The sequence below is a fragment of the Corythoichthys intestinalis genome, chromosome 7 (assembly GCF_030265065.1).
Source record: "Corythoichthys intestinalis isolate RoL2023-P3 chromosome 7, ASM3026506v1, whole genome shotgun sequence".
NCBI classification, from domain to species: Eukaryota; Metazoa; Chordata; class Actinopteri; order Syngnathiformes; family Syngnathidae; genus Corythoichthys; species Corythoichthys intestinalis.
In genome coordinates, this window is record NC_080401.1 from 48,869,829 (window position 1) to 48,890,562 (window position 20,734).

At 39.7% G+C, this 20,734-nt stretch overlaps 1 protein-coding gene across 1 annotated transcript in view; it reads right to left on the minus strand.

The window, feature by feature from the left end:
* The window catches only part of wwc3 (WWC family member 3), a 94,428-nt gene that overhangs the window by 40,490 nt on the left and 33,204 nt on the right, over window positions 1-20,734 (minus strand). The window contains exons 3-6 of the mRNA XM_057840953.1: window positions 9,623-9,732; window positions 9,352-9,555; window positions 7,837-7,913; window positions 705-784 (exon numbers count right to left, since the gene is read on the minus strand). Of these exons, the coding sequence (XP_057696936.1) occupies window positions 705-784; window positions 7,837-7,913; window positions 9,352-9,555; window positions 9,623-9,732 (471 nt within the window). The remainder of the gene's footprint in view (window positions 1-704; window positions 785-7,836; window positions 7,914-9,351; window positions 9,556-9,622; window positions 9,733-20,734) is intronic.

The window sequence follows — 20,734 nt, forward strand, 5'->3', positions numbered from 1 at the left end:
CCAGGGTAGTGGCTGTATTGTTTTTTCTTTTTTACGATCAGGGTTTGCTTAGCGGGTGGGGTTTAAGTGTAGTTTCATTTTGTTTGTTGTTTTGGCCTGGGCTTACGCTGAAGCCAGCTTCTTCCAGATTTTGTATATTTTGTTCATTGCGAGTTCGACTTGTGTGAATAAATTTGTGTCCACTTGCAACTTGTGTGCGTGGCTTGTTTTATGTTATGCCCTCAGCGAGCCGTCCGTGGGACGTAACAGTGGGATTATGGGATGCATGAGCGGGCATTCCGCGCTTGCGTTAAATGCGTCAAATATTTTAACGTGATTAATTTAAAAAATTAATTCCCGCCCGCTAACGCGCTAAATTTGACAGCACTTTACATTACGTCAGAAACTCGTTCGGTACGCCTCCGTTCCGAACCGAGGACCACGTACCGAAACGGTTCAATACAAATACATGTACCGTTACACCCTTAATATGCAGTGATGACGCCACGCAGCCTTACTAGTTCCCACTGTTTGACCCCCAAAAAAATTATAACTGAAAAATATATGAGTTCATATTTATTTTTAGATTATTTAAAAACGCTTCATGGCCATCATTGTCAGCAAATGAGTTAAAACGGAGCTTGCGCTGTAAAGTAAAACAGGATGGAGAGAAGGGGAAAGGGTGGCGACGAAAGGAAGGGTGTTGGTGGGTGGGTTGTACTCACTCTTGCAGGGTCTCCACGCCCATTTCCTTGTACTGCAGCTCCTGCCTCACCTGGGCCAGCTCGTGCTTCAGCCTGGAGAGCTGCGAAAGAGTACCGGATAAGGAAAGGAGGGTAAAGGCGGAGGGGTCACCCATTAAGCTTCCTCTCGACTCAAAGTGCACAGTCATCACTAGCCCACCCACAGGCTCCACTCTCCAATGGTTAAGACCATCAAGAAACATTCCAGAGAGGAGAAAAGTAGCAGTAAATGAATATATTAACCGATTAAACATACTGGCAGCCATCAAAAGGATTGAAACATAACAATTCACAGCCAGTTCTCCCAGTTTAAATTAACTGGACGTCAATGGTTGTCAATGGCAAGCAATACTACGAAATTAATAGTAACAATTAAAAAAAAAAAAGCTACTTTTTTAGAAAAAAAACTGAACAATTTAATTTTTTTGTTTTTGGAAGCAGTGTTGTTTTCGTCAACAATGATGATAACGAAAATAGGTCAGTTTTTTTCATGACGATGACAGGTTAAAAACGTGTTTTCGGAGACTAAAACATAACGAGACGGATGGCAGTTTTCGTCTGACGAGACGAGAACGAGACGAAAATTCGCTATAGTTTCCGTCATAAATCCACGATGCGTCTTATTTTCTTATCGTATGTGTAGTTAGCACGCATTTTAGCAGTGTTTGGTCGTGTCACTCATGTGACGAGCTGCGCCTCCCCCCGCCCAACACACAGGCTTAAGCGTGTGCGTATTAAGGGAGTTCCAAAAAATCAATTATTACATGCATCGCGATTCTACACATGACGATTCGATTACGATTCATAAAGGTTCAAAAACTACAACTACTACTATAACTTTATGACAGCCGCTCGTAGCGGAACGCAATTCAAGACACGTCTGCCGCCCAGACACCTTTAACGGACGCACGCACAACGTTATGATGGATGCTGCCGGTTACTGAGCGAGAGATTTACTCATTTTCAAAAGACTGCAGAATAAATTTTTGTATGAGACAGGCAAGTACTGTATGAGACAGGCGGTCACGCTTCTGTGCGAAACTTATTTTTTAGAGCGAAAGGGGAAGAGAGCTAGTTCGTTGCTCCTTGTCTTTCAGTTGTGCAGCAGTAGTTTCAAGTCATGTCAATTGAAAAATGTCCTGAGTGTGTTGCTAAGACCCGTGTGCGTCTATAAGAGGTGAGTACACGAACCCTCTTGTACTGTTTAGCCTTTATTGTTGTTGTTTTTGAGATTTAAATAGTTAGCGCCGAGGCCTAAGCTAATTAGCTAACGTGTATTTCATATGCAGAATGTGTAAAACCATGATTAAGTACAGCGGTAACTACAAAAATGCGAAATAGTACAGAAATCTGTGAAAACAAAGTATATTGGTTAAAAGAAGCCTTATTTCTAAAGACACTTTGTTTCCAGAAAATGTGGAATTCATTCCACCTGTGTAAATTTCATTGTATTGTTGAGAGAAATAAGTACTCCCTTTAAAATGGTTAATGTTTTTGCACTTTCTTGTAAAAATAAATAAGTAAAAAAGCATCTTAAGGGCAGCTTTTTGTTGTATGGGCAGGTTTCCATCGTTCCTGTTGAATCATGAGGATATTTTAAATAAATAATGGACATAAATCGAATTAATTTGTGGGGTGCCTAAGATGGCACATCCCTAGTGCCTATTCCATGCTCCTTTTGTGAAACGTGTAAGGTGCTGCTTGAAAAGTTTTGTTTTTTCCTATCTTTTTTTATGCCATGTTGCTTTAGCTTTTAAAAGTCTGTGCTGAGTGATCGTCCCACACTAAACTAACTTGTAGCGTTAGCATAGCGTTCACGTCAGCATAGCGTTGGCGTTAGCATTAGCTTTAGCACAGTGACTCAGTGAGTGTCTTAAAATCTTGGAAAACTTTTGACATATAGTTCCTGGTTTCCTGGTCAGTTTAACCGATTGCAGATAATGTGCTGTTTTCCTGCTTTTTACCATTTTGCACCTATACTTTTTATCTGGTCTTTGCCTTTTTGGCAAAGCCAGATAATGTTAGTCTGCGACTTTATTATTATTTATTTATTAATCAACTTATTCTCCGCGTTTTTCGGCGCGCCACACAGCCCGTACCGCTGCACCGATCGGCACCATTCAGGTATCGACACGTCCGGAATTTTCGTGTGACTGTGGCTTTTTGTCAAACGGCCCCTAAAAATTTTTCGTTTTCACGTAAACGCCGATTTTCTGATTTTTTAAAAAAAATTCAAAACGCTACTTCTACAATTTTTGACCAAATCACATAATTTGAACATCAAAAATTCCGGGACGGTGAGGGGCTTCAAGATTGTATACAGAATTTGGAAAAAATTTACAGTTCCCCGGGAGTTTGCCAAAAACTTTCCCATTCATTTTTAATGGGAAATGTCCCATCCACTTTCAATGGGATTTCCAATAGAATCTACATTGCATTGTTGCCATTGACGACCATGTATGTCAAATCTATTGATGCTAATGGACTTGAATTCTATCAACGACTATGTAACTCAATGCCATTGACGGCCATGGACGTCCAAAATGTTTCCCATTAATTTTCAATGGGGAAAAACAAAAAATTCCCCAAATCAACAGGAAATGACCAGGTATCAATAGGACGTGTCCCCCAAACTTCCCCGATTCCATTGACGCTTTTGAAGGGTGCTGCCATTGACGGCCATAGACGTCCAAATTTCCCATTCATTTCTAATAGCATTTAACTTGTTTAATGCCATTGTCGGGCACGTTTGTCCATTCTATTGATAGCCCTGGGCGGGGGTAAGATCTATATCACCACACGGCAAAGACCAGAAGTAATTTCTCCAGAAATTGCAGTTTCTAGTTATTCTTGCTGTTGTGTTGTTATGGGCACTGGAAACTAATTTCCCTGAGGGAATTCTCCCAAGGGATAAATAAAGTTTATTGAATTGAATTGAACTGCTCGTCTGTCAATGTCCATTCGAAATTGTTGGAAACCTTTAATTTATGTATTCATGGACTAAAAATTGAAGTTTACAGATTAAAAAATTTTGAGAATTGACGACTAAAACGAGACGAAATGTGTCTGAATTTTCGTTGACTAAAACTATACGAAGACGAACATTTTGAAATAACTAAAATATGACTTTGACTAATAAGTATTTTCATCCAAAAGACTAAGACGAAAATTAAAAGAGCTGCCAAAAACAACACTGTTTGGAAGAAAAAAACCTTATGCAAAAATTACGCAGTTATTAATTCACTGGCTGCCAATTTGGATGTCGAGCGCCGTCAATAGCATTGAAAGATGAACAATCAGAGCCAGTTTCCCCTTTTTAAATTAATTGGACATCTACCATTGTTAATGACAAACAATGAGTCAAATACCATTTAAAAAGTGTAAGATATTGTTTGGATTTGATCCAATACCGGTTAGTACTCGTTACTTTTTAAAATTGGTCCCTGTCTTTAAACGGTTCTTGTATTGATACAAATGCCCCGTTATGTGAAAAATTACAGGCTATAATTAGTTAGTTGGTAGGATAAATGCTAAATTGCGTTTAATTTATATTATACACAGTGCTGTATTATTATAGTTCTTTTTTTAATTATTTTTATTTTTCTCTCATTTTAATCTTTTCCCTGTATTGTGCTGTTGTAATCTGGACCATGAGTCTGTTAATAAAGCTAGCGCGCAAGCTATTTTTGGTTAGAACTCACACTAGCTAGCTAACTGTTAGCATTTGAGGAGCGATAAGCATGCTAGCGTTAACGTTGTTGACACGGTTTATTGATAAATAATGGATCAAATGGTTCAGCATTTTGTATTTTATTTCAAGACAGCATGTAACTGTTTTCATGCGTTTGTTTTTAGTTTTACACGTCCTTCGAGTAATCTCTCCAGATAGCAGACCGACGTTGAATAAACGTTGATTTTTCATCAAAATCATCAGTTTGGTCGACATTGAAATTTTTGACACGAAACACGACCTGACAGTGACGTTGAAACAACGTTGTTCTAATCTAAGGTATATCAAGCGATGGTTGGGTTAACATTGTTACATAGTTGATGAACTAATGTTGACAAATAGTTGATTTACGATTGACCGGGAAATATGATTGAAAAATCATCGAATTATGGATGAGCGGGAGTTATGGTCGAAAAATAGTTGCAAAGGCATAATACTATAAATACAAGATATTAATAAATACCATATTTTTCGGACTATAAGTCACAGTTTTTTTTCATCGTTTAGCTGGGGGTGCAATTTATACTCTGGAGTGACTTATGTGTGAAATTATTAACACATTATTATATCATTTCACATGTTATTTTGGTGTTTTGGAGTGACACTGAAGGTTTGGTAAACTTTTTAGCATGTTCTTTACTCTATAGTTATCTGAATAACTCGGAATAGCTATGTTACGTTAATATACCGGCCACGTTCGCATTTCGTTGTTCATGCATCATGTAACATTATCATACTGTACACTTATTCAGCATGTTGTCCTCCATTGTATTTTTATTTTAAAATGCCTTTCTAGATGACATATTTGTTCTATGTGTTGAATTTTATCAAGTAAATTTCCCCCCAAAATGCGACTTGTACTCCGGTGCGACTTATATATGTTTTTTTCCTCTTCGTTGGGCATTTTATGGCTGGTGCGACTTATACTCATGTGCGACTTATAGTCCGAAAAATACAGTAAATCAATATAGAATAAAATGTACAAAATATATTAGAGCTGTCAAAATAATCGCGTTAACGCGCGGTAATTAATTTTTAAAATTAATCACGTTAAAATATTTGACGCAATTAACGCACATGCCCCGCTCAAACAGATTAAAATGACAGTACAGTGGAATGTTACTTGTCACTTGTATTTTTTGGAGTTTTGTCGCCCTCTGCTGGCGCTTCGGTGCGACTGATTTTATGGGCTTAAGCACCCATGAGCATTGTGTAATTATTGACATCAACAATGGCGAGCTATTAGTTTATTTTTTTATTGAAAATTTTACAAATTTTAAAAAACGAAAGCATAAAGAGGGGTTTTACTATAAAATTTCTATAACTTGTACTAACATTTATCTTTTAAGAACTACAAGTCTTTCTATCCATGGATCACTTTAACACAGTACTTCTCAAATAGTGGGGCGCGCCCCCCTGGGGGGGCGCAGAGCAATGCCAGGGGGGGCGCATGTGACCTCGGGGAACATGTTTTATTTATTTATTTATTTTTTTTTGCCGTACTGGAATAAAGTGTACTTGCACATCCACTCAGTAGGTGGCAGTGGCGCTCTCATTTTCAGAGTGCGCGCAGTATTTTTGAACTAAGGAAGAGCACTCAGCACACACAGACAACAGATATGAAGAGCAGTGTGCCACCGCCGTTTTTGAAAGCCGTTTTCCGACCGGACTCACTCACGCAGCGACCCACTGTCTTGTCCGGTTCTCACGTCGCCGCCCGAGAAGTGCCATTTTCGGCTTGGGATCGTCACGACGACTGCCCTCACCTACGGTTCTACCTCGGCCGCCGTGAATGCGCTTTTTTTCGTGCCGTTTGCCTTTTAGCTTTGACTTTTAATACAGTGGGTGATGATGAAAGACCACTGTTTACTGTGTCTAAAAATAATTATAGCAGATAGCAAGAAGCCAAATCAATCATTGTTAAGCCGCTTGATTTTTTCAGTGAAAACGTGCCGTATATTGCCAACAATCGTCCTGCTTTGTCAGTGTTATATCAGTAAGCCAGTGAGCATTGTTAGCATGCTAATTGAAAAATAACTCCACATCATTGCAAAGGAGGTAAATACTGTGAGCAGCAAAAATAAAAACTGTCCTGTCCAAGGACACTTTTTTCCCCCTTTTTATTCAGATTTGTTTTTTCGGTCAAATTTTTTGGCACATTGTCCTCATGAGTGAATGTTTCTAATCAATTTTAATTTGGTATTATTTACTGATTTTATTACATTTTATTTTTCTGTATCAAATGGTCAAAAATGTACCTTGAGTGTATTTTTTTAGTTTGGATGTGAATTTTTTTTTTTAATTCAGGCAAATTGATGCACATCAAGTCTTCTCTGTTACAAACAAAACAATGTTTATAATAAAGTTATACTTTATTATAAGTTGATCTATGTTACTTTTTTTCTTTATTAGAAAAAAAGGACACAATGTTAGGCAGATGCGTATTTATAATAGTAATTTTATAGACAAATGATACTATTTACAGTGGCGGCAGAGAGTTTGGGGGGGCGCGAAACATTTACGTCTTCCTTGGGGACGCGTGACAGAAAATAATTGAGAAGCACTGCTTTAACAGAATGTTAATAATGTTAATGCCATCTTGTTGATTTATTGTTATAATATACAAATACAGTACTTATGTACAGTATGTTGAATGTCGTATATATCCGTCTTATCTTTCCATTCCAACAATTATTTACAGAAAAATATGGCATATTTTATAGATGGTTTGAATTGCGATTAATTACGATTAATTAATTTTTAAGCTGAAATTAACTCGATTAAAACATTTAGTCGTTTGACAGCCCTAAAATATATATAAATTACTTTTTGGGGCTTAATATGAAAATCAACAAAAATGTTGGACCAATTAGAAAAAAACCCCAAAAACATGAATATGAGATGTTAATTTTTTCAGTGCTATTGACGATGATAGACGTCCAATCACGTCGCTCTTAAAAATTAAAACTCTTTAAATTAGTTTGTCATTTGTAGACCTCCACTCCATTAGAACTGAAAGGGCTGAAAGTGAATGAACATTCATCAATGGTAACCAATGAGTTAAAATTACAACAACAACAAAAATGTTTGCATCAATGTGACTTCCATCCGTGTCATTTTGTTATTCAGCGGAACATATTTTCTCTGGGGAGGTTGAGAGAAACATCCCCCGAGCACGTCGCCGCCATGCAGAATTCGTCTCGTGCGTGAGCGGCGTGTTGTTTGAGTGAGCGTGACCATGAGAAATGTATTATTGCTTAAATGTGAGCCATCTCGCCTCTCTGTGACCCTTTGATGGTGAGCTCATCCTCATCTGGGCCAGGGTATCCTGTCGGGGCACCACCCCGGCCGCCACCTCATTGTTCTCCCGTCATACTGACTCACCCGCTCTCGCCTACAAGCCACTTCCACTTTGATTTGGTCGGGGTCATATTTCGCGCCGGAAGACGAGCCGGAGAGCGCTGTTGACACACAAAAGAGAAACCATGGGGGTGAATGGTGCCAGATTTAAGGAGAACATAAAATACATGAAAAGTAGGGCGGACGATTCAGTGATTCACTGCTACTCAATTGGCATTTCAACCTATTTTCCGGACTATAAATCCTTTCGGAGTATAGTCAAAAAATGTATAATGACGTAGAAAAAAATATACATAAGTCACACTGGGATACAAGTCGCATTTTCATGGGGAAATCTACAAAATAAAATTCAACCCCAATTAGAGGGATTTCATCTTGAAAGGCAAGTTAGTTAGTTTGCCTTTTTGTTTTTTTTTTTAAATTCACTGGCTGCCATTGACGCCGCTAGATGTCCAATCCATTTTGACCTACTGTGAGGGACCAGTGAACATTTTTAAATTTGCCCCTCCCACTCAACCTCCGTGAAGTTGGCCCCCCATGAGACGCAAATTTGTATCAAAATTATGTCAATCGTTTGTGCTACGTTAGTGCTGGTTTATACTGCAAAAAGTTTCGTTTGTGATTTTATAATTATTATCTTTCATTATTGATTATTTTTTTATTTATGATTAAACATTGTTTAATAACTGCAAAACGATGGTGGCAATGTTATTAAAAATGGTTTAAAAACAATGTTTAATAACTGCAAAACGCTGGCGGCACAAACGTAACTTTTACCAGCACTAACGTAGCACAAACGATTGACATAATTTTGATACAAATTTGCGTCTGATGGGAGGCCAACTTCACGGAAATTCCTACTCAAAATGAGTCATACTTCCATTATTGTCAATGGCAGCTAAAGACGACATCAGCAGGCTAACGACAATTAGCATCTCGTCACAGTACAGGTAGTCCCCGGGTTATGAACGGGTTCCGTTCCTACGCTAGTGACGAAACCAAAATTTCCGCGGAAGTCGGAATCAACCCTTTAATTACCCCAAATAACCATCCAAAAAGTCCAAAAGTATTGTATTTTGTTTAATGATAGAGGATACATTGCCGTCTGGTGGCAGCCTTGGGTCTTGGCTGGACGTCATGCTCACACGCACATACCGCACGGTATGTGTGTGCGTGCATGACGTACAAACACATAGAGTCAGTGCATGCATTCTATCAATCCATATAAACTTTGAATATCAGACGAAACGGGAATTATTTATGTATGTTATTTGTGTCCGCTTTTTGGAAATTAAAATATGATCACCCTAGAATGACGAGAGTCAGTACAGTATGTGTAGTCATGATGCTTCTGTGCATGCGGGTCAGTTTGCTTAGCGTGTGTCAGCGAATTAGTGCGCATGCATAAAACTTGAACGGGCTCAATGGACAAAGGCCATCTGAACGGCCAAGCCAAAAAATCAGATATGACAGAAATTCAGAATTGTGCAATAAGACCTGCTGTATGAAAACAGCCTAAGATGTAGGCGAGCATCTTACCGCTGCTAGCCACGGAGCGGCTATCGTCGGAGAGCTCGTGGAACAGCAACATCTCACGCTGGGCCAGCTCCAGCCGCTGTTGCTTGACTAGGTACATCTCTTTCTTGGCTCGTAGGGCCTCCTGCGCCACCACCAGGTACTCTTTTAACATGCGCTCCTGCTCCTGCCGCCATTGTGTGCGCGGATTTTCGATCTGTGTGGTCTCTGACGCACGGCGAGGGGCAAACGTCAAGCACCGTCCATGGAAGGAGAACGAAAGACGCGTACTTACTGTTAATGTGATCGATGTAGTAAACGCCCACTTGTTGGTCGTAGACCTCTTCCCAGCCCAGGGGAAGCTCGTCTCCCACGCAGTCGGCGAAGGTCAGTGGCTTGGTGATCCTAAACACATGAGGCTTTAATTCACTCACTGCCATTGACAGTGATAGACGTCCAATCCATTTGGACTGGGTGGCCTAGCAGTTTAAAAGGCACTGAAACATGAAACCCGCCCTCTTCGTTTATCTTTCACGCCCACTATTATCAGGAGCGCTGAGCACTGAGCTGTCTGGAGGTCGCTACTCCCTGCATAAATAATATACACCGGGGCAAATAAGTATTTAGTCAACCACCAATGGCGTACCGCACGCATGCTATTTTTAGACCGTGACGTCGCATCGTAAAGCGGAAGTAAAGCCGAAGTGGGACATTATAGACCCGCCCTCGCATAGAAACAACGTAATTTGTGCTACTTTTCACCGGTAATCTTTCAAAAACGAGCATGCCGATCACGCATTGCTTTTTTGAAACTTGTAGAAACGACTCTAGACATTACGACACATGAAGGATGTTTTCTTCATACGTTTCCGGAAACCAAAAACTCGGGAGGAAAAAAATGTGAAGACCGAATCAACTTGCGCGGACTTTAACACCAGCTCGGTGAATCCATTCACATTTCATATGCAGTAAACATTTTGTTGGGTTGGCATGGTCTTTCAGAGGACAAAGAGGTAAGCATTTTTTTATATTTTTAACTTATCTTTTTAGCGTAACGTTGTGCCGTATTGCTTCTGTCTGACAATGAATGACCTGAAAAGAATTACAATGGTATCTGACTGCCACTGTTACCGTTTCTGTTATCTATATGGCGGAAAACACTCAGGTGACTTGAAGTTCCGCTCTGAGACCCCCAATTTCAAAATTGTCCGATATGCATGTGTGATACATCATTGGAAAGCTTAAAATCTCTATTTTCTGGGGGAAGAAAAAGTTTAAACAGGAGGGCATTTAAAAAAAAAAATTCTTTTTAAACGGCAAAACCCTGTCTGGAGGCGAGAACATGTGAGAGCAGAATTACAGACGCCATGACTTTGATATAATTGCGTACTTACCTTGTTTCGATCCAAAAACTCCATGTAGCGTGAATCACTGAGTGTGAAGACACAGTTTTGAATGCCCACAGCTGGATTTTTGGGGGATTTTAAGGGTATAGCATGTCAGTATAACAAGGGTCGCGATGCAGAAATCGCAGACATCAAGGAGTGATCGAGATTTTCTTTTTCATATATTTACCCCTTTAAACAATTTTTTCAATTTTTCTTTGTTTGGATCGATTATTTATCATCTAACATATCGGAGAAAATGCGATAGTTACAAAAAAAATACAATTAAGCGATAGTTATGAGGTAGATATCCGTGACTCTTTTACAGACGCCATTTTTTTCATTGTGACGTCATTTGTTTAAAAGTTTAAAATATGCGAGTGAATAATTTTTTAAAGTGTTTTTTTTTTTTTTTTTTTTTTAAACGAAATATTAAACATCAATTAATGATTCTAAGCTAAAAATGACATTTTCAATAATAAATACAATGAATTACCTTAGTTTTAGGGCTGAGTTAAAACAAAAGCGGTTGCGCGACGTCTGTAAACGGGGGTTTTCAGGGTAAAACGGACAAATTAAAAATAGTTCAGGGGCTTAATGTGCCATGAATCTGCTATGGCAGCATATAGACATATTGTTCTATCAAACACAACAGTTGTTTTGGGTTAAAATACAGCAGTTTCTTTTAAAGAGGAGTGCAAGAGCAGAAACTGCTTTTTCAGTCTTGTCTGTGTTTTCTGCCATATATATATATATATATATATATATATATATATATATACACAAGTATATATAACAAGTATTTGATACACTGTCAATGGGAAAACCCATTGGCAGTGTATCAAATACTTGTTCTCCCCACTGTATATATATATAAAACACAACTTTAGTAAGGGGGAAGTGGAAATAAATTATAGAATTAAGATTTGTTATCAATGGAATCGAAATTTAAAAATTCGAACAGTTCCGGGAGAATCGCAGTGTTAGTCCCAGATCCCATTAATGCTCAATACCCAACCCCACTCTTGACACTAGAGGTGGGTAGAGTAGCCAAAAGCCTAGAAGGCTGCACGATGTACATAGCTGCAGCTTTGGCAGCGATTTGGCCTTTTGTTCATAAGTACCGTTTGTCTAAATTACGGAGCATATTTGTGTTGCTGTATAAAATGTATTTTTTTATATTAGACATTTGTAGATTATTTTGAGTGTAACTTGTCTGTATAGCTCAAAGGTCCCCAAACTTTTTCCTGTGAGGGTCACATAACTTTTCCCTTCTCTGATGAGGGGCCGGGTCAGTTTGTAAGAGAAAAAGGGTAACGATTGCGGGACTGCCTAAATGTAAAAATGTATTGTTTTTCAGAAAGCCACAATGAAATAACCCTTTCTGGATTCTTCACAGAACAAAAGTAAATAAAATAAAATATAATATAATATGATATAATAATACCACTAATAATAATAATAAATAATAATACATTTTATTTCTAGAGCGCTTTTCAAACACACAAAGACGCTTCACAAGAGACATGGAATCACAGTACGATAAAAAGGTTATTAAAAGGATAAAAAAATTAAAAGCACAATAAAAAGAAGTAAAAATATGACAGCTAGGGGTTATAGTGGGTAAGAAAGAGTGAACAGGTGTGTTTTCAGTCTAGATTTGAAAAGTGATAGAGTAGATATGCTGCGGAGATCAGGGGGTAGGGAGTTCCAGAGCTGGGGGGTGCAATGACTAAAAGCTCTGGAACCAAAGGTGGAGAGGCGGACACGGGGGACGGAGAGGGGAGGAATAGTGGTAGAGCAAAGTGAACGGGTTGGATTGTTTAGACGGAGAAGATCGCAAAGGTAGGGAGGGGCCAGGCCATGAAGTATTTTGAAGGTGATGATGAGGATCTTGTAGTTGATTCTTTGTTTGACGGGCAGCCAGTGAAGTTGACGGAGGATGGGGGTAATGTGGTGTGTTGCGGGGGTTCGTGTGATCAGGCGTGCTGCTGAGTTCTGGAGGAGCTGCAGTTTCTGGAGGGACTTGTTAGGGAGACCAAAGAGCAGTGAGTTGCAATAATCGAGCCGGGATGTTATTAGATTACAGACCAGTGTGGAAGCGGTATGGCGGGTGAGAGAAGGGAGGAGGTGAGAAATGTTGCGAAAGTAGAAATAGGCTGATCTGGTGATGCTGTTGATATGTGACCGGAAGGAAAGTGTGCTGTCGAGGATGACACCCAGACTCTTAACCTGAGACGAAGGAGAGATCGGTAAATTGTTGATTGTTATAGAGAACTTATGGACATTAGAGAGCGTTGCGGTGGTACCAACTAAGACGACTTCTGTTTTAGAGCTGTTAAGTAGGAGGAAGTTGGAGGAGAACCAGGAGTTAATGTCATCTAAGCAGAGGGTGAGGGAGGAAGGTGGGAGGGAGGCGGTTGGTTTTGAGGATATGTAGAGCTGGGTGTCATCCGCGTAACAGTGAAAGTGAATGTTGTGTTTGCGGAAGATGGAACCGAGGGGTAGAATGTAGATGATGAAGAGGAGCGGCCCCAGCACAGAGCCCTGGGGCATGCCAGCGGAGACAGGGAGGGAACTGGATTGATGGGGGCCAAGTTTGACGAATTGTGTGCGGTTGGACAGGTAGGAAGTGAACCAGGAAAGGGGTGTGTGGGTGATACCAATGGAGGAGAGTCGGTCGAGAAGGATTGTATGGGAAATAGTGTCGAAGGCGACAGTGAGGTCGAGGAGGACGAGAACTGATAGTAAACCGGAGTTGGATGCTATGAGGAGGTCGTTTGTAATTCTAAGTAAGGCTGTTTCGGTGCTATGGAGGGGGCGGAAACTGGATTGAAAGTGCTCGTACATGTCATTGGTAATTAGGTGGTTATGAAGTTGGGATGCAACGGTTTTTTCAAGAATTTTGGAAATGAAAGGTAGGTTGGAGATTGGGCGGAGGTTATTGAAATTGGTGGGATCCATGTTGGGTTTCTTTAGAATGGGTGTGATGGAAGCAGTTTTGAGGGATGGAGGGACCGTACCGGATGTAAGTGAAGAGTGAATGATAGTAGTGATGAGGGGGGCTATTGAGGGAAGACAAGTTTTGATGAGGGCAGTGGGAAGAGGATCAAGGTCACAGGTAGTGGATTTGGATTTGGTGATGATGTCAGAGATAGCCGGGATTGAAGGAAGGGTAAATGAGGAGAGGGTGCTAATGAGGGGAACATGAAAGGGAACAGGGTCAGTCCCAGAAACTGCAGCTCCGGGGTGGGTCAGGGATTGGTGAATGTCAGTGAGTGTCACTATTATTTAAATAGATAATAACCAAATAACCATCTTTGGGTTCTTCACAGAAATAAGCCAGAAAATAAATAACACTATTGGGGCAAAAAAAAAAAATGTTCAGGGGGCCGGACCAAATGTGGAGGCGGGCCGTATCCATCCTGCGGGCCGTAGTTTGGGGACCCCTGGTATAGCTAGTGTATGCAGCTAATGCTAAATTGTATGCTTTTCCAGTTTTAAGATGTCTAAGTTGGGCAGTGGTCAGAGCGAGGACAGCGTATCCGCCGTATTATAGGTCGTGCCCACATTTTCAGACGAAATTTTCAACAAAAAAATTGAGACTTATACGCAAGTATATACAGTATGTACTTTTTGAAAATAAATGTACAATTTCTTGTATCCATTTCATCCATAAATTGAAAAAAATGATCCACAGATTTGGCAATATTTTATTTATTTTTTCACATGCCTGAAAGAACATTGAAGAGGTATTTAAAACGGGAATCTTGCACTAATTTTCAGCTCTAGAAGCCAGGAGAAAAACGGCAGGCTAATCGGCGTGAACGGTCGCGTGTCAGCCACGTGATTGACAGGTGAAAGTGCACGCACACAGACAACAAACAGCTCATTTCAAGTGTTTGCCAAAGGTAAACACTCACTCCTGTCTGTGCACACAACCTCCTGACATGTGAGGAGGAATGCGAGCGTTTCAACTATTTTTTTCACTTCCCCCCCCCCAAAAACACTCAAATAATTGAGACAGGCACGAGAAAAATTCCACCATCTTTCCCATTCCAAATTCCAAGCGCTCATTCAGGACTTCTTGGTAAAGATTGCAACACATTCCAAGAAGTCCCACATTCTCCCAATTCCCCACTTCCTAGTCAAATTCTCATACTGTATTTTACGCATTGACCTCCCGCTATTACAAGTGAACCCAGTGGTTCTCAAAGTGTGGTCTGAGTACCTCCAATGGTACGCGGGCTCCCTCGAGTGGTCCGCAAAAATTTCATTTAAAAAACATATATATGGCGGAAAACACTCAGGTGACTTGAAGTTCCGCTCTGAGACCCTCAGTTTGGCCAACTGCATGTGTGATACATCATTGGAAAGCTTAAAATCTCAATTTTTAGGGGTAACAAAAATTTTGAACAAGAAGGCATTTAAAAAAAAAATATTTTTTTTTTAAACAGCAGAACCCTAATTGGAGGTGAGAGCATGCAAGAGCAGAATTAAAGACGCCACGATTTCACGAGATATTATCGCGTAATTACTAAAGATGTCGCATCAAATCACGTCGTTTTCTAAGTATCGGAATCGGCAAAAAAATATCGGACATGCCTTTTTTTAATATATATATATTTTTTATTTAAATCGTTTTCTAATTGTATTTAACGTTACAGACCAAATGTCTTACACTCATCCAGAGTAGTTTTGGCTTAAAGTAGGGCTGTCAAATTTATTGTGTTAACGGCGGTAATTAATTTTTTAAAATTAATCACGTTAAGTAATTAGCGCATGCGCTGCACGACCCACACACACATTGTCGCGTTCAATCTATAAAGACACCGTTTTACCTATAGATAGCGCTAAAAGGCAACGTATCATGAGTAGAGAGAATTTTGACAGCCTTTTGACACTTTTTATGTGGCTAAAGCCTTACAATACCTCTCTCAGCATTTAAAAATAACGTGGGAGGCAATGTGGGGAAGAAAGGTAGTAGTTGATCATTTTCTTAACACCTTTATGTTCTTTCCCAACGCAAAGAAGATATATCAATTGGTGCCCCTACGCACAGTCATGGTTGCACTTCCCATCATGCATTTGGGCAGAAGTTAAATGGCTGCAGTATCATTTACTGAAAGCTCAACAAATACACAAGATGGCAATATTTAGTCACAATATACAAAGTCACATTTATCCTTTAAGAATTACAAGTCTTTCTATCCATGGATCCCTTTCACAGAAAGAATGTTAATAATGTAAATGCCATCTTGAGGATTTATTATCATAATAAACAAATACAGTACTTATGTACTGTATGTTGAATGTATATATTTGTCCGAGTTTTATTCATTTTTTTCTTATTGCATTGCCAAAATGTATATGAACGGGAAAAATTATCGGGAATGATTGGAATTGAATTGGGAGCAAAAAAAAAAAAAAAAGCAATCAGATCGGGAAATATCGGGATCGGCAGATACTCAAACTAAAATGATCGGAGCGGGAGCAAAAAAACATGATCGGAACAACCCCAGTAATTACCTTGTTTCAATCCAAAAACTCCATGTAGCATGTATGACCAAGTGTCAAGACACAGCTGTGAATGGCCAAAGCCGGATTTTTTTATTTTATTTTACGGGTGAAATATGGTGATATAACAAGGGTCACGATGCAGAAATCGCGGACAACAAGGAGTGGTTGAGATTTTCTTTTTCGTATAGTTACCCTTTTAAACATTTTTCACATTTTTTTTTTTTGTTTGAAGCGATTATTTATCGTCTTATTTATCGGCGAAAATGCGACAGTAATAAAAAAAATACAGTTAGGCGATAGTTATGAGGTAGATATCGTGACTTTTTTACAGACGCCAAATTTTTTATTGTGATGTAATTTGTTTAAAAGTTTAAAATATGTGAGTGAACAATTTTTTAAAGTCCTTTTTTTAAAACTAAAATTTAGACATCAATTAATGATTCTAAGCTAAAAATGACAGACATTTTGAATAATGAATATAATTCCTTACTTTCTTTTTATGGCTAGGTTGAAACAAAAGCGGTTGCGCGACGTCTGTAAACGGGGATTTTCAGGGTAAAACGGACAAATTAAAAATAGTTCAGAGGCTTAAGCCTGAGTTATACTCCCGCGTTGCGGTGACGGCGTAGCGACTACGGCGTCATTCGACATTCGATAGTTCTGCGGTGAGGGAACGCGTTGCTCTGTAATTCACCGCCAAGCCACTAGAGGGATGTGGCGTTATGTTTGTACGGTTTTGGAGCATGCTTGTTTACTTCCGCTAGTCGGAGAAAAAATAAACAATGCAAGATGGAACTCTTGAAAGTAAATATTCTGCTCATCAACACTGAATAAATATTGAACATACAAATGTTGACGGGCAGGCGACGCAGATGACGGTTTCGAGGCGGTCTGGCCGACTTTTGATGCCGCACAGAGAGTTTTAGACTCGGGTGGAGAGAGCTAGCTGTGGCGGCTAGCTTCAAACTGGCGTCGAGCACTGCGTTCAAGGTCTGCAAAGCCCTCCAGCCTGATTTGTTTGCCGTGTCCTACAACCAGCCAGTGGGAAGCCATAGCAGATTTCTGGCGTCTAGGGAACTTCCCAAACTGCGTTGGGAGGCTTGATTTTAAGGTTATCATAAAAAGCACCGAGGCACTCTCAATCAGTGATGATGTATTGTGTGTGTGAACTGTCTGTTATTGAAAATTAAAGATCAAAACAACTCTTTTGACACCAAATCTGTGCTTTATTCTTCATATACTTGAAACATATGTACACAGTAAATGATGAAGTGCACCAACCAAAAATACGACATAAAGTGATAAAAAGTTGGCAGTTTTTGGCCGACTGGGTCACCGCTTCGTGTGGCCACTCGATTCCGAACACCCACGTCTCGGTGGTTCTTCCATTTTTTTTTTTCCGATCGCCGACCTTGCCATTTGGCAATCACAATAATAATGTCTTGACGAGACTTGTTCTTCGATGATACTCCCGTCGGCTTGGTGCGTTTTTGCGTGTAGAAAATAATGTTTGATTCTATTCTACAATGGCGGTGTTTTCGCGGTAAACCGGAAACAACAGTCTGAGCGGACCAATCACAGTCCGTTTTCGTCACGTTATACACGTCTAGGTGACGCGAAGGTTAGAAAATTCGAGAGGCGCGCGTAAGCCTACGGCGTAGGGTCGTAACTCGATTCTTCCTTGACGGCGTAGGTCTGACGCGGAAGTATAACTCGGCCTTTAGTGCGCCATGAATCTGCTATGGCAGCATATAGACATATTGTTCTATCAAACACAACAGTTCTTTTGGCTTGAAATACAGCAGTTTATTTTAAAGAGGGGTGCAAGAGCAGAAACTGCTTTTTCAGTCTTTTCCGTCATATACATTTTCTCAGCTCAGTCGTATTCAACTTCAGCTATCAAAGATTCACATTTAATATTCAAACCAAGGGCGTAGATTTGCATAGGGACGGTAGGGAGTGGGGACATAACACAACCAACTTTTTAGGATGCTCAAATTGTCCACAACAAATTTTAACCAGCCTTATTTGCATTAACTCCAGTTATATAGGTAATTTAGATTGTTTTCCCATATGCTGTAAGGATAGAATCGAACCTACCATTACTAAGTGAATTATTTTCATTATGTTCAGACCCCTTTTCACTTGCTGAATGCACCCCCCCAAACACACGTTTTATTTGCTGATGACTAGACACACACACGCAAATGCACATAACCCTGACAGAAATAGATGTCAACATGTCGCCTCCTCCGGAGAGAAGGGATATTAGAAGTCTTTTTTCATCGAGCAGCAGCAGCTACTTAAGCAATGTAAAAAGACGTTAATGTTGTGGAGGTGGGGAACACACCACTACCGTAATTTCCCGAATATAAGGCGCACCCGTGTATAATGCGCACCCCAAATTTACATGTAAAATCTAGGGGAAATGATTGTACCCGTATAACACGCACCCTAATTTTAGCACCAATAAATAGAAGAATACAAGAAAACAGAGCTCGTGTACAGATACAGAAATGTTATTTTACTGACTGGTGAAACACAGCACAAGCATAGCACGTTGGTAGTTCAAAACATTACCGTAAACTGACGGTATCTACGGTAACAATTTGATCTGATAACTTCTTGAACTTACCAGAATCCAGGAGAAAACAAAACAGACGTGACTTTTCTTTTAAAGGCTGCTGTATAACTTGCTCGTTTCATCATGATGAATAAATGTCTGCTCCATGGATTGATACGGTAAAATGAAAGTGAGAACGTAAGTCGGAAATCCGAGAGAGCTCATCGCTGTCGACATGACAGTAACAATAGGAACTATTGTTATTTGGGTTTGAATTTCCCGAGGGACAGATATAGTTGACGGACACAGGAAGTTGTTGTTACGTTTGTTATGGTCCGAGTTGCGGAGCTGCAATAAACGTTGACTTAAATGAGTTCAAGAAACTAAATTCTGTGCTTTATGAAGAGTGAAAAAAGCAGAATTTAACACAGACGAAATCATTCGGCCGATCAGAGTGAAGTATTACCGAAACAAAATGGTGACATCACATACCGTAATGGTCGGCAACGGATCGCCGTGTCAATAAAAAAAAAAAAAAAAAAAAGTTTTATATAATATATATATATATATATTTCTGTCTCCATCCATGTACCCGTTTATAATGCGCACCATAATTTTACAAGTTGATTTTGGGGGAAAAAAGTGCGCGTTATATTCGGGAAATTACGGTAATTTTGTTACTGAAAGTCCGACCCGGATCAGAGTTAGCATAATATTAACTCATTTTCTCCCAAAAACGTATAAATACGTTCTATTTTTAATTGTTTCAGTGTCCCAAAGACGTATTTATCAGTGTTCTACGTTTTTGTTGTTGTTTTTTTTTAACAAGAGACATCTCTGGGTTCTGATTCAATTTAGCTCCAAAGCACAAAGCTGAAAATCCATTTTAAAGCAATAAAACTGGCCACTGGAGGGCAGTAGCGCATTTGGTAAGACCCGCAACCCGATTCAACGGCAAAGACTGGCCGGGCTGCACGGCCGGGGTGCCGGCGGAAGACGACCGAATGGAGAACAACCTAGAGGACGCTCTGTCACGGCCCCAACAGCGTAATCTCTCAGTTCAATAGTTTAGTTATTTGTAAATAAATTGTTACTTTGCTATCAAAAGCTCTATTCGTCTTGTTGTTTATGTTTTTTTGTAAAAGGAAAACATTATTCAGATGTTTGGGATGTAACTAAGGCAAAAAATAGCTGTGTTAAAGTCAGTTATGTTTGAAATGTATGCTTTCACAAAAAGCTCAATTTCTCTTTTTTCAGCACAAATTGGAAAATTGCTCAAACTATGCTATTTTCTAACGCAGATTTCTAAAGAATTGAAAAAGATATGAACTTACTTTTTTTCCTGCTGAAAGAGGGGAGTCTAATCTTTCTTTTGGTGGGTTCCATGTTTATATAGCAGTAGAACAGAATATTCTGTGGGCCTTGCAAAATCAGTCAAAATCCACTAAAACGGCCGGGAGCGAAGGGGGTTGCACCGGTGAAAATGGCTGGGAGTGAACTTGCTAACCTGCAAAACTCGAGTAGGAAGCTGCTTAAACAGAAGTGTCCTCCTGTAAATGTTTTCTATTGTTAACGTTAATTCAACTGTGAGAAATGGAGTGAACTCTGGTGGAAACTACAGTACCAGCTAAATGTGAGCAAGAAGCAGCTTTGAGAGAGAGGTCCTATTCTCTGTTTCATAGGAATGTGTTGACAGTCAAAAACACATGCTGGAAAGAAGGCTAGTTTTGATTGTTATTTACATCTGTAGCGCTGCAATGCATGCTAGGAGGCATGTGTTACCAATTAACCCAAATAAATCAACAAACAAGCCCCAAGCTTCAAAATGAAGGAAAAAAATAGCAGCTTATAGTCAGAAAATTACGGTACTCATGTTTTCCTCCAATACTTGTATTTGTTAACTCTTTGGATGCTATCCCTCCCAGTACAAATGGATTGG